Source organism: Sturnus vulgaris, chromosome 1, assembly GCF_052056855.1.
Source record: "Sturnus vulgaris isolate bStuVul1 chromosome 1, bStuVul1.hap1, whole genome shotgun sequence".
Taxonomy (NCBI): Eukaryota; Metazoa; Chordata; class Aves; order Passeriformes; family Sturnidae; genus Sturnus; species Sturnus vulgaris.
In genome coordinates, this window is record NC_142243.1 from 88316524 (window position 1) to 88331033 (window position 14510).

The 14510-nt window shown below is 36.4% G+C and overlaps 1 protein-coding gene across 6 annotated transcripts in view; it reads right to left on the reverse strand.

The window, feature by feature from the left end:
- COBL (cordon-bleu WH2 repeat protein) overlaps positions 1-14510 on the reverse strand; it is a 157306-nt gene that overhangs the window by 71070 nt on the left and 71726 nt on the right. For 5 of the 6 annotated variants that reach the window (XM_014872280.2, XM_088171406.1, XM_088171391.1 and 2 more), the window contains one exon: positions 2932-3126. In XM_014872280.2, the coding sequence (XP_014727766.2) occupies positions 2932-3126 (195 nt within the window). The remainder of the gene's footprint in view (positions 1-2931; positions 3127-14510) is intronic. The other variant, XM_088171397.1, reaches the window with a different exon arrangement.

The following is a 14510-nucleotide window of genomic DNA, read 5'->3' on the forward strand; positions in this document are numbered from 1 at the left end:
ATACACCCTAGCGTTTTGAAGATTATTTTTTTCAAGTGACTTCTCATTATTCTAAATAGCATCATTTGGAGGATGTTTAAGAAAAACAGGGGTGAAGTGTCCAGAGAAGAAATTTGTAGACTCCTTTCCTTGACTCTGCATTCCTTTGCAAACTACTTAGTGCATGTTCAGCGCACTCTGAACAGACATTAATATTTTCTAGGGTAGATTTAAAACATTTACAGAGGGAACACTACCTTTAAATAGACATGGAAAACTAATGTTGCACTAAAAAGTAAATAAAGAAACTGCAGGGGCCTTATCCACAAGGAGATAAATTATCCTAAGCCCTACAGGAACAAAAGCTGTAAGATTGCAAAATTATATTGCAGTAAGTCACCTGTGCAGAAAAGTGAGTGGAGAAAATCTAAACATACAGCATAAACTAAAACACCTCAGTCTTCATACACATGGAAATTTCTATTTGGGACCACTAGGCAGGCAGATGAGATATACATAACCCTACAGAATCATCTATGCCTGTAACATAACAATGGGTTAAAAATAACAGTCTTATTGGGTTGGAAACTTACAGGTGTTCATTAACAGCTACAGTACTTTATTTCCTACCAACTTCATGGAACCAGACAGCTAAAAAAGAAAAAACCTTCTGAAAGTTCAAAATACCACCTTTTCATTTTCTATTAGTGTGCTAGCTTCACTGGAAATAAACATGTTCCCCTTTTGCAGGATCTTCCTGTTAGTAACAGTCGCACATAAATAAAGTTTTCTAAACAAACATCTTATCTTTTTATGGAAGGAAGTCCATTAATAAGGAATTGACGTCCTTCCTTGAAAAAAAGATCAGTGCTAATTCTTTCCCATAAACTAAAGAAATAAACTTACACCCTGAGATTTTTTACTCTATTTTCACAGCAAACAGGTTTGTCTGCACGTAGATAAAATTGAACTATTTGGGTTTTCTTATAAACAGTATCTCCATTGCTACTTTGCCCCATAATTAATTTCTTCCCTCAGTTTTTGATTGCTTCATGGAACTTGTGCTTTATTTCAATTCTACTCCATTCATGTTAAAAGTACATGGCAGCATCTGAACAACATTCAGCCTGGGAGCTTCAGAAGTGCAGCATGACTTTCTAACATTTTGACATATGCCATCATTTCCAGAAAGATGTCCTTTACTCAACAAACACAGCCAAATATACTCTAGCACCTCTACTGTGGTCTTTGTCAGCTACACAGGACATTTCTTTTGCCTAAAATGAACTTTGTTATGGAAAATCCTCTGACACAACCTTCATCTGCTTCCCTTCTTTTCCTTCAGACTAAGAGAATTCAAAGTTGATACTGAACTGTATACTACTTGTGACAAATAAAATACAGATTTTTTCCTACCAATGGCTTCAGAAAACCAGCATGTTAATCTATTTGTAACAATGCTGAAAATAGAAATGTTAGCGTGTTTAAGGAGAGTTTAGATTTGCAGTGTTATTGTACATAACAATTTAGAATCTCAATACCATGCTGCAGAGAGATCAGCCAAAGAGAATGGCAGAATAATGTAGTCTGTGATTACCATACTTGTATAAACTTAGGAGTTATAATGCCATAGTATTTTTGTATGAAAAGATCTATTTACCTTAAACACATTAACTCTGGGGGATGCAAGAAACCACATAAAAATATTTACATAGGAATTTCAAAAGGAAATTTTAAGGAAAAAAATGCAGAAGTGTTGCTAGAAAAATGCTGTTATTTCTCTTCAGCTGTGTTCCTAAATGAGTGCTATTTCAAGGGCATCTATACCAATTTTGAAAGATGAAACACAACTATGTTCCAGCAATCACACTTAGATAACCTAAGAATGTGAAAATAATAGTCCACAATGCTTTAACAAGAATGTGCATCAATTTTTCTTACAGAATGCTTCACTTGAGAAGGCGTTTAACATGTGTCTTAATGCAGATAAATGAGTGAGACTGAACACCAGGCTTCTCCTCCACTTCCTCTGTAGTGACTCAAAGATTCCTTTCTGACTCCATTTCGCACTAGGACAGTTTGCTTTCCAAAGATCAGTCTGCTGTAGACAAGCCCTAAGCAGGTAAGAGTCAGTCTACATTACACAGCTTTGGTGATACTGGTTCCTTGCACTCTCCTTTGGCATCCAGGTATAACTTTACAAGCTGATTTCTACGGTTTACATTTAGACCATAATACTATTAGTTGCTGGTGGAACCAGAAGACTTCATGTGCTTCTGCAGGTTTAGTAACACACCCCTGAGTGTCACTATAAAAGCAAGAGCAATTTCCTCTTCCCTTAGCTCTATTCTTTTCAAAGGCTAAGGTCTTCAGAAAGGTTTCCCCCCATTTCTGTTTCATGCTCAATAATGTACTGCGGAACAGTGACCTTTTATAAAAGCAAAACCAGAGCACTGCTTTAAAAGGTCACATGGCACAACTCAGAAAACACAGCAGATATTCTGGTATCCCATGGCAGCACTGGGAACACAGATGCAGGCGATAGCCTGACAAGTATCTGGACAAAACAGTGTGCTGGAGGCTTTTGTCTCTCATTAAAACTTACACTCGTTCTCCAGGACTGCCCTGGTCCGTCAGGATACCTTATACAATTTCCAGCTTTTCTGCCCTAAGTTTTCTTTACCCTCCTTCTCTTAGCATATTGCTTCACAAAACTTTTCTGATTTAGAATGATTCTTGACAGGGCAGAAAGCTTGGGGCAGTCTCACCAGAGCTCAGTAAATGTGTACAAAAAACCTAAGACTTTTGGTAACTTATCTTGTAAGATGGAGTTTTGGTCAGCTGTAGCTAACGGGTAACCAAAATACCTGTGGATGGCTTTAGGACTGCTGCATGAATGGGTGGTGGCCAGCACACCAAAGCAAGGAGCCCATCCAGCAGTGTCACTGTTACCTGTGCTGCTGTCCTCTCCTGTGCCCTCACCTCCACGTTCGGCAGTACTGGTGTTGCAACCGGTGGAGGAGGTGCTCTGCGCTTCTTCCCTTCTGGGTTTGCTGTCATTCCAGAGATGTTACCAAGGGACAGTGATGAACCCAGGCTACTGGAACGAGAATTCACCGAAGGGGAATTTGGTGCTGTGGAAAAACCCTGTAAATGGATTAACATTTTGGATTAACATCGCTCTTTAAAAACAATGGGAAAGAAAGAAGAAAAACAAGACACATCTGGTTACCGTTTAAACAATGATATGAATAATCACGTATGTTCTTCTGCCAAACCTGCTGAATTGCAAATTCTAACTTTTGGAAACTTCCAAAGGTCAACTGGAACAAAGCTTACAGGCAGTATTAATAAGACAGGAGGCACGATAAGCACCTACTGTGGTTTAACAGTAGTATTGATGGGAACACTGCTGCTGCTTGCTATTTAAAATATAAAGTTCACATCAAGACACGTAATTACAGTTATCCAAATGCATTTGCAATTGCATTTAAATTACAAGTGTTACACGTTTCTGGAAGCAAGATTTACTCTTAAATAAGAACTCTGCATTAATAAAATGCTCTCGGTGTCTCAGGCTTGTCTATTTTGTTATCAATCTGCCTGATTTACCTGAGTCTTCTCTGCAGATTTACATAAGAGGAATACTGCTACCATTAAACTATTTCCAATTTACATGCATGATCAAGCATAACCACTTACAACTTATTGAAAACAACCATTTAACTTGGTGAAAAGAAGTCCTACTGACAGGCACCACTCTGGATTCTAACAGGCCCAAATGAAAGGAGAAATAGAAAACTACTTCAGTAATTCCTTACTGTTAAAAATTGCCTTAGTTCTCATTGAAAATGGAATAAAATCAATGGAAAACATTTAATGGATTTCAGAATCTTAATACATTTTTATATACAAACAGTCACATAGTAGGAAATCTACAAATATGAAAGATTAGAACTAGGATTGCTTGAAAATGTGCATTTTAACTTTAGTTTTTACTCTTAAATTCAATATTTCTTTTTTTACTCTGCTAATAAAAATCTTGCAGAAACTTTTCCCTCAAAATCTGAGTCACCTTCTCCTTTTTTAATTAAGAGAACCTTCCATATTAAATTGAAGATTTTACTTTTTAATTAAGTTATTTGACTGTAACTTCTTCCCAGAAATATCTTCTGTGGAATCACCACTGATACCACTTCACCATGACCTGGAGCTGAATAGCTCTTCTGGAAACATAGACTGATGAGCATGGTTGATAATGCTGTTCTTATCACAACACAACAAGCTACCACAATTGCAAAACTCTCCCATAGAGGACGAAAAGCTCTCTGGCGGAATTTTGTCCAAAACCACACAACACATACTGGCAGGAAATTTAAAGGCCACCCCAAATGCCATTACTTAAAAAAAAAAATAAATTCTTTCCAGAAGTGCCAAGTTCAAGCTTAGGTAAAAATGAAAAACAGAAGGAAGCAAAGTTAAAAAACACAATTCATTTAGTTTTAGGACCATTCAGGAAGCACTGATACAGCATTGAGAGCTAAAAAACAGAGCAATGCAAAAATATATGCAATACAGGCTCCTTTACTGCCTGGTAAAGTTCCATGTTCTATAGGTTCCTGTGAAAGCAACTGAGATGCAAACAGATTTGTGCCTTGTCCTGCATTTACTGTGTGTGTGATACCAATTACTGACCTAGACGCTTTTGTTAACTTTTATGTTGTACTCTGCACAGCACTCTTAATCTTGGAATAATGTATTTAGCACAATTGAAGTATGATACCAGTCTTCTCTGACTGCAAGTAGTGTTTGCCCCATCTTTTACATCACCAACTTCTCTGAACTGAATGGCACCAATAGCATCTTTACCCTTCTAGGAAATGAAGAAAAAAAAGCTTGAAGTAGAAGGTATCATTTAAAAGATTAGGTATCATCTTATAGAGAAGAAGTCTTGTCTTGGCCCTGTATCTTGGGCAGTGGAAAAAATAATAATCTCATCTCTAAGCCAAAAGTTTTAAGTCATTATCAGTGCAAGGTCCTATCAAACAAAGTTTGTTTACTCCTACAGAAATTAAGGGCTCATGGAGTGAAATACAAAGTAGTTTCCTCTTTTCACACATCTACAAAACAACTGAACAAAACAATTTCAAAGTGATTCTGCAGGTATGCTTTGACTATTAATTCTTTAGCCTTCTAGATAAAAGAGTGGAGGAATTTTTGACAAAGAAGTATGAAAATAATAAAAAAAGCCCTAAGACTTCCCTCCTTGCACTACAAATGCAGAATACTGGTAAGATGATAGTCCATAGCCAGTTTAAAATGAATATTCAATTTTATCTCAAGTTCTTGTAGCTGAAGAGCTATCAGAATCCTTTTCCAACCTACAGGTCATTGGGAAGGAATACAGTGATGACCAACTAAACAGTTTAAAGCTGGTTTGTTCTGTTTTTGAGCTTGGATTTCCTAACAGAAGATACAGGAGGGAAAAAAATGTAATGCTTCCATGATACTATAAGTAGTTTATAATAAAAAGACTTGAATGATTAAAAAAAACCCCAACCTTGCAAATTCATCTGTGTTTTCTTTTCCAAGTCCAACCTAGATCGAGCCCATTATTCCCTTACTGAGCATTTCAAGAATGCTCATGTGAATACACTTGCCCTAAAACAAAAACTCGCCCCAGCTTCCCAGGGAATGGAATGAGGACAGTTTTGAACTAGTTTTGAAAGTCTCATGCAGCAACAAGAGCTTTGCCTAACTGGAGGCAGACCTTCAAATTCTCCCATGTGTGTAGTCATTTTCATTAGCTTTAAGAAGAAAAAAACAACCCTGGACACAAAACACTGACACAAGTGATTATGGCACGACTTGTCTTTTCTTGTAAAACTAATACAGAAAGACACCTGACCCAGCTTTTATATTTTATGTTGGGTTAGATGCAATGCAGTTTCTTTCCAAATTTTGGGCGTTTGTTTTTCAGGCAGTTTAGCAAGGCAACTATTAGGAGCATAAAACATTAATCAAGCAAAATTGCAGGGACATGATATCTACATGCCAAATACTCCAACCATCTCTCATTTCTTGTTTTTCTAATTTGTTATCAAAGAACTGATTGAATTGCTCAAATTAAAGCAGTGTAACTGAGGAAAGCCAAGCTCAGGAATTGAAGCCAATGTTGCTGGCTAAAAAAAGTCAGCCCTTATCCTCAGTTTCATTTGACAAACTGGTTAACATGAATACTCCGTTCAGAATCCAAATCAGTTCACAGAATCCATGTGTTTCATAGGAAAAAAAAAAGGAAAAAAGAAAAAAAAATCAATTCATAAAAGAAAATTCATGGAAACTAATTCAATATAAAGAGCTTTCAAAAATGTCTCTTAACCTGCAAAATCACAGCCTTTGTTAAGCCACTAGTGTTCGAGTGCTTTGTTACCAGTTCAAATAGCAATTAATAAATGCAAACTAGCAGGAAAAAGAAACAGTTTTGTTTGGGGTTTTTTCCCCCTGAGTTAAAGCAAACCCACTACACAACCAGATAGACCAGCACAGGTCAGCAGTCAGGTTAGACACTAGCTGGGCATAGGTTTGGAATATGTACTGAAGTACAAACATGGATTAGAGTCCATTTCAATTCCATGAAATAGATATTGGAAGAGGCAAGAAACAGATGCTGTACCAACCTATGGTGCCATCATGTGTCAACACTATTTCGTGTTAAACTTGCCAGCTAGCTTCTTTCCTTCTTCTTAAATTTCTGAAATCCAAGGAACTTCCTGATTTTTTCCTGATGTACCAGATGTTTTCTTTGGAGTTCAGCAATTTAATTTTAAGATTTTTATTTCCTACTAGTTCTTATAATTGAAATTTAGCTATCAAAGACATTTTTGAAGGGTAACTAGAGACTGCTAAAAACACAGAAGAATGAAGGCTAAGAGTAACCTGGTGAGGTGTGCATACCACTCTCACTTTAAGAAGACAACAAGCAGTCAGCCTTCTACAAGATTTCTAAAGTCCCATAGCCTGCTGAACTCAACACAACATAGATTAAGAGCCTAAGGCTGAGGCCAGTCTCTGTTCCAAGTTCATCAACCTAGAATGCAATTGTAAAATACCTTTTTCAAACTACCTCCTTTTCAAGAATAAACAGAAGTTCTCATATCCTATGATACTTTGAAAATTTTAAAGTCATATATAAATAAAGGTAAGAGTAATCTATTAAAAGTGTAACTGTGCTGCTGTGAGAATTCTGTTTTACAAAACCAGATGTGTATAAAAATGGAGATCAGCTTACAATTATTTTTAAAAGCTGTCCCTTATATATAACTTTTTTACCCAAAGCCCTGTTATTAGCATTTCCTTGACTTTCTGATGACACTAAGTGGCATTTAAAGGTCAGCAAGGAAGAGGCTGCAGATTGCCTGTGAGAGTGATTTGACTTCCTATTCCCTGTTCACACTGGTCAATAAAAATTTTTCAGAATGTCAAGTTCTTTTCTTGCGAGGTTGCTACAGACAAGCCTTTCTTCTGCAGCTCTTTGCCAAAACTCACATATTTGAGCTCCCAGTCTTGTTATGCAACTTCCTTCTCAGAAGTTTTTAAATCAGAAGTAATCAATTGAGCTGTTTTTAAGCCCTCAAAGTATCAGATGTATTAGCAAAAAGTAAGGGTTTTATTTTTTCCAAAATAGAGACAAAAAATAAAAGTATCATAAAGGATATTTTTTTTTTGCAAGTGTATTATGGGTAAATACGAAAGGTAAGATTTACAGCAGGCAGACAAATCCATCTATCCAGTGACAGCAATAATATTTATGCCTGCTAGACACTTAAACTCCATTAATGCAAACTTTTATTGATTAGCTGAATGATACCACAACCGGTTACAACTGCCCATATAAAATGCCAGACAGGTTGTCAGACCTACTGCACAAAGTGAACTTAGAGGCTGCTTTCCCTGACATGACACTGATATTGCTGACACAAAATTTGCACTAAAATTGACAACACAGAAACTGAATTAATCCAAGCTCCTGCTTCAAAACTAAAGCATTATACTGCGGTCATGAGATTGCTGGGAGACACAGTTAAAAAAAAAAAAACAAGAAACAAAACAAAAAAGTTGTGACTACTCAGATTTTCCTTTCTAACCAGCCACACTGAATACAGTTTGTTTTTTTGTACTCCCTGAAGCACTTGTGCTGACAGTCCACAGTCAGAAGGAAAAAAAAGTTAACCTTTTCCTGTTCTGAACTGAAAAAACCCCACATTTTTATGCTATTTATTTTATGCTGCTTTATTATCTTGCTGCATTTTGCTTTTGGTTGGAAATTATTTGGTCACACATCACAATAATAAAAGAGAAACAACTATTTCATTCCCACAACAGTCATTTACACAGGCTGTATTGTGTTGATTTTATATGCCTGGCAAGTAGGCTCTCAAGTTATTACTGTAAAAGTTTCTAGTTATACTTTGAAGTCTATACAATGAGTGCTACCTTACACTTGTGAGTCTATCAGAGCATCTAGATAGCAGTTCCAGATCCTGTGGTCAGGGCCCATTTGGTAGACACCAGAACTTACACAGCCAGAACCAGAGATGTCTGAGAACATTCTGTCTCCTGTGCCCCTGCCAGTTCTCCCTCAGCGTGGCTGACCACATTCCTCTTGTTTTAGCACAGAGTTTTTCGATCAGAAATCCTAGCAATGCCAGGTGCAAGGCAGTCACTTCCCATACAAAATCATCCATTTTATCTCCCAGTGCTAAAGTGACCAATCTGCCAATCTGTCACTGCAAAAGTCACTAATATTTTCCTATGATACAGGTCAACACCAGCGCAATTATGCTGTTTTTCTTCTTAATTGTCTTTATCATTAATTTTTTTCTTGTGCCTTAAACATAATGTCCCTTCCTAGAAGCTTATCTGATTATTTCTTGTCTTCACTTAGGTAAGCTGATGTGATGGAAAGTGTCTGCACAGCTAAGAGTACAGCCTTGGTTTCCAGCTCCAACTGATTTATGTTCACTTTGCAACTCCTGTGATGTCCGATTTCTTTTCCAGTAGAAAAGCTGAAAGAACAACCACCCAGGGAAAGGAACTAGTAAAATGGAAGCCTCCAGGAAAAAGGTTTTCCAAAACACACCAAGGGGCTTAAATTCACAGTGAATTTCTCAGTAAGGAACAAGTATGGGTATTGACTCTGGCCCATTCCACCACACTGAGGACAACAAGGGTGCGCAACCAGAGAGAGCTACCAAGAACCTTCTTTAGTTTTTGTTTTACCTCTTATGCCTCATATATAAAAAAGAAGTGAAGCAATATTCAAAACTCATTCTCCATTTGAAAATCACACGGATACTGAATAAATATGGCAAAACTCACAAATAAGAACCCACACGTAAGCTGCTTACTTTTTTAAATGAACTGTCAAATATTATATTTTGAAGTTTAGAAATATAAACATTTTACTCAAATCATTAGGGGGTTAGAAATCATGGATTGGGAATACATGAATTCCAGCTAAACATAAAAATGTCTGTAAATTCTTGCAAATATAAAGAAACATTTGCAGTATCACCCACTACTATCATCTCCCTCAGTATTCTGCCACACCGAGATCACAAATTTAATCTGAGTTCTCCAAAATTAAAGGAAGCACCACAGCACATATAAAACAGTGGAATACAAGACTAGGAATTCAACAATGTGTATTAATCAAGCAACTCAGAGATTGTCAAAGTCAGTTATATTTTTTCAAGATTTTATGACAGATCAATGCTTTGAGAATTTCTCAATGCTTTGAGAATTGAAGCTTTTAAATCACTTCTTGTGATTTAAAATTCAGTGTATTTCCTCCATATAAATTCTCCTGTTTCTTGTTTTACTTTTCAGATTTTCTCAAGTCAGCATACACTTCATGCTTAATAAAACCTTTGTCTATTACTGCTACCCAAATTCATTCAAACTTTATCAAGAGTCAGTCAGTATTAAGAGAAATGGACATAATTTTTTTCCACTGCAGAAATTGATGCAAAAAAGGAAAGACAAGCTAATTTGATTTATATTTTTGTCTTTGTATCACCTCTCCTGTAAATGACAGCATGTTTCAAACAAATTAACATTTTTTTAAAAAGTAGCATCCCAACAGAATTAGCAAAAAAAAAAAAAAATCTTGCTTGACACAAGAGAGTAGCCATGTCTCAACAACTCAGAAGGTGGGAGAAGGTAGAATGCTGCCTGATGCTAATGGGAAGACTTAATTGTATAAATGGGTGTTTGGAAGGCACACACATATAAATCCTTTGTGTCCCCTCCTATCAGTCTAGACACTGAACTCATTGCTGTAACCAGCAAGCTGGTACCCTGTGGACCTTGTGAATCACAGCTGAGGAACTTGTTAAAAAGAAGAGAAACAATTTCTTTGATTCCGAGCTGTTAGCACTGACAAGTCACTCTCAACTCGATGTAACACGCTACAAATCTTTGTAATGCATAATTGATTTAATTTCTGTCACTGTGTGTTCTGTGAAGGAGTAAAAAATTATTTTGCCAAAATCTGAAGATATTTAGCCACAAATGAAAGAAACTTAGTCTGGTAAAAAATCTTTTCTGAACAAGTGTGATCAGTAAAGCAAGGAATGGTATGTTCAAAACAGTAAACCCCAACTCAACGACACACAGACCAACATATTTTACACTTAATATTCCATTATTCTCCAGATTCTCAATTTACAAAAACGCAGCTAAAGATGAGACAGCAAATTATTGGGAGATACTTCAACATTGGTATAAATCCAATGACATCCATGAAACAACCACAGCCTTCAGCATGTGTCCAATACAGGTATATTTGTAAGAAGATTTACTAAAAGCAGCATTTTTTTTAAAAAACGAGATATGTGTGTCCAGTCCTTTAAAATGCCACTTTATAGTGCCACATGTGTTACAGAGAAAACATGGACATATATGCACAAGCTTCCAAAATATGCCAACCTCCTTTCTGCCCTTATAGTGCTCTGCAGCTGAGACCATTAGGCTGAGGGACAGCACACAAAACATGTGGGTTATTTTTTAACTTTCTGGATGTGAGACATATTTTAAAAACCCCTAAAATGCAAATACCTTTGCCTTTTTTCTTATGTATGTAAACCCTAGTGAGAAAAAAAAAACATCATTACCGTGGCACAAAAACCATTCTGGGATTGAATGTTTCTATGCTCCTTGGCAGTTTAAAGGAAACATTGCTACCCATCACTCAGGTGGCAGGTAGGGAGTGCAGGCTGCAGGTACAACCTGAAGTGAATTCCAAAGTCAAGCTGAACTCGGGTGACGGCCTGGGATGCCACTGGATGCTTAGGGTAAGTAAGCTTTGTTTGCATTCCATACAAGTGTAAAATGATTTATCTTGACTTTCAGAAGTGTGTGGACAACTTTGTGTCTCATTTGATGGAATGCTCTCTTTTTTTCTTTTCCTTCTTTCTTTTAATATCATTTTGGGAAAATACCAGAATCACTTTACATCTAAAATGCACCCTCTCAGGGCTGATTTACATCTTTCTGGCTAGACTGCTAAAAACTTATCTTCCACAAGTCCAACACTTTCTGTCACAATGCACTGTCAAAATATGTCAGCCTATAAAAAACCACCATATTTTGAAAATAGATTTTTCATAACTGTCAAAAATACCAGTATATAAAGCCATGATGGGAAGAAATAATAATTTCAAAAGATTCCCAGAAAGGAATATTCAAGAAAAGACAGTCAGCAAATTCGGCTACTCACATAACTTTTTTTTTTTTTTTTTGATAGCTATGTGCTTGTAATGAGAGATGTGCAGGGAATTATAAAAGAATTGGTGAATCATAAAAGGAAACAAGAAAAAATGTGGAAAACATTACAAGTCTCTTTTTGGGTATTTGTCCAAGTGGAATAAAAGCAGACGTGAAAGAAGTATGAAAGAACACGTGAAGTTAGGATGGGAACAAAAACATTAATTGTGGCAAAAAATGAATGTGTTCATGAGATTTGACCAGTAAATCCTTGAAGAAATTCAGAGATGAAAGTCTGGAAAAGTAGAGGAGCACAGCAAAAAGCAGAAGAGTTCAGTGAATGTAATCATAAGAGCACTGCCTTATATCCTGGTGAAGGAAGAATGAACTAAGGAGGTTGTGTAGGACAGAAATCGTATTTTGTGAGAAAACTATGTGACTGTCCATATACTGGTCCAGAAAGATGGTGATGCTCATGTTCACTTATCATGAAGGCAGTGGGGAAAAAGTCAAATGATCGGAACTCAAAGAAGAAAAGATTTAGCACTGAAAGAAAAAGTGATTGATATATACAGATTTGTGAATGTGTGATAAATATTTCTGTGGTAGGGATTTAATGCATAGTAAGACATGGATATGAGGCAGAATGGGAGAAAATAAGAAAGAAACATTTTGAAAACTACAAAGAAAGGTCCAAAAGCAAATGACAGACCCAAATAGAAAAACACATTCTAAAGGAACCTGAAGAAAGAATTGCAGAGAAAAATTCACACGGACTCCAAAATTCAATTCAATCCCAGTACAGAAAGAAGACAGGAAAATATTAAGCTGGAAGGAAAACAAGCAAAGAACATTAGAAAAGAGGCTATTTACACTTTGTCTTGGAAGGGCATTAGCAGATAGAGTGAGAGCAATCTTGGAAGACTGTGGATGGAAAAAGCCACATTTTTGTAAGCTTGAAAAGGTTGGTTTCTCCTTTCACTTATACTTTTGCACTACATGAAAATAGATTATCTTAATCCAATAGTGTTGAACAACCAAGCCAAAAACCAAAATCTGTCTCTACTAATGGTCTGGCAACAGACTTCAGTGAGTTTAAAAGGTCAAAGACTGACAATAGAAAAAAAAGACATTTTTTCCACTGGTGTTAAGCATTCATCAATCATAAATAACCAAAAAATGGATCAGAAGTCTTGAGCAAAATGAATTAATCATTGCAACATGAATTTATTTTCTCTAGAATTACTAATTGTTTTGAATCAATCAGCCAATGTTTTTAGTTCATGGAAGATAGGAGTTGTTATATCTGCAATATAAGTCCTCCTGAAATTGAAAAGACTTTAAAAACTATTGCAGAAGTTCTTCTCTGCAAATACTTTTAACATATAGAAACTATTAAACCACTAGAGCTGATAATCTTCAATATATTTTCATTGTATATATGCCAATTTATACTGGAGGAGGAGATGGAAACTTTATATAAAACATACAATTTAAAAGATATCTTCTTTAATGTCTGCCTAGTCAATTTTTATGGCAACCAGAATTATGAATGGAATAGTTCCTGGCATGAGGTTTTTGGGTGTGTATTTTTTTTATTTTGGAGAAACAATTTCTGGGTTTTACTGAAAGTATTTTTATTCCACTTGAATCAGAAAGTGTTTTCTCCACATTTTAATGAAGGTGTTGTCCTTATGCAAGTTTTCCAGAGGCAAGAAACATGAATGATCAATCCTCAAAAACTTTCAGTGTCTGCTGAAATTCTGACACATATGACTACTGGCTTCTGAAAATCTCTACTTATTATAGCTGTTGATGAATGAAGAAAATCTACTGAGATTCAAAAGCAAATTTTCACCAAGATCTGCAGAACTCTGAAGTCAAAGGTGTTGTTCTGATCTATTCAAGCTCAGGGATCTGGCTCCCAACTCCAGTCCTTATAATCCAGATCTGACACAAATACTTCATTAACTTAGAATGCATTCCTGCAACATTTCCCTTTGAAGTATGTGGTGACAGTAGGTGGTTAGCTAGAGGGAGATAAATACAATCATCCAACTGTCAAAGCAAATTTTCAAAAAGGAAACTTTACACTTTGTAATGATAAAACACAGCCAAAGATATAACCTCAACAATATAACTTCTGAAGACTTTAAAACTTAAATTAGAAGAACAAATAAGCTTTTGAACTCTAAAATTAGTGCAAATCTTAAAACAACTCCTAATTACAGAGTCACGAAGATGATTCTAGCAACATGAATCAGAAGTCTGCAGCCAGGAATTTTACAGTTTCAATTAGCGCTTCCAGATGTCTGGATGTGCAGGTGTGCTTGTACACAACCTCTGCACATACATACATGCAAACACAGGGATGTATGCACACACAGCTTATCACTTCAGGTAGCTCCTCCTGTTATCTGCACATGTGTTTGTGCCTCAGTGCACACATACTTACTACACACTGAGTACAGTACGCTGAGTCTGAAGCCCCAAGGGCTGGCCTAAGCAAGCTCCCTAACTCTCTGCATCTTACACGCTCTCAGGAGTTTCATGACAACTTCTGACTGCAAATTACAGCACTGGAGCAGACCAACCCTTTAAGGAGACATGACAGCTTTCTGCAGAAGACAAAATCAAAATACAAACTCACATCATGCTTACAGATTGATGGTCAGGTACAGACGCCAACAAATTTTGAATTATAACAGCTGAATATTTATTCCCAGATCAACATCAGTGGTCAGGAGTGAAGAGAAGGAGTC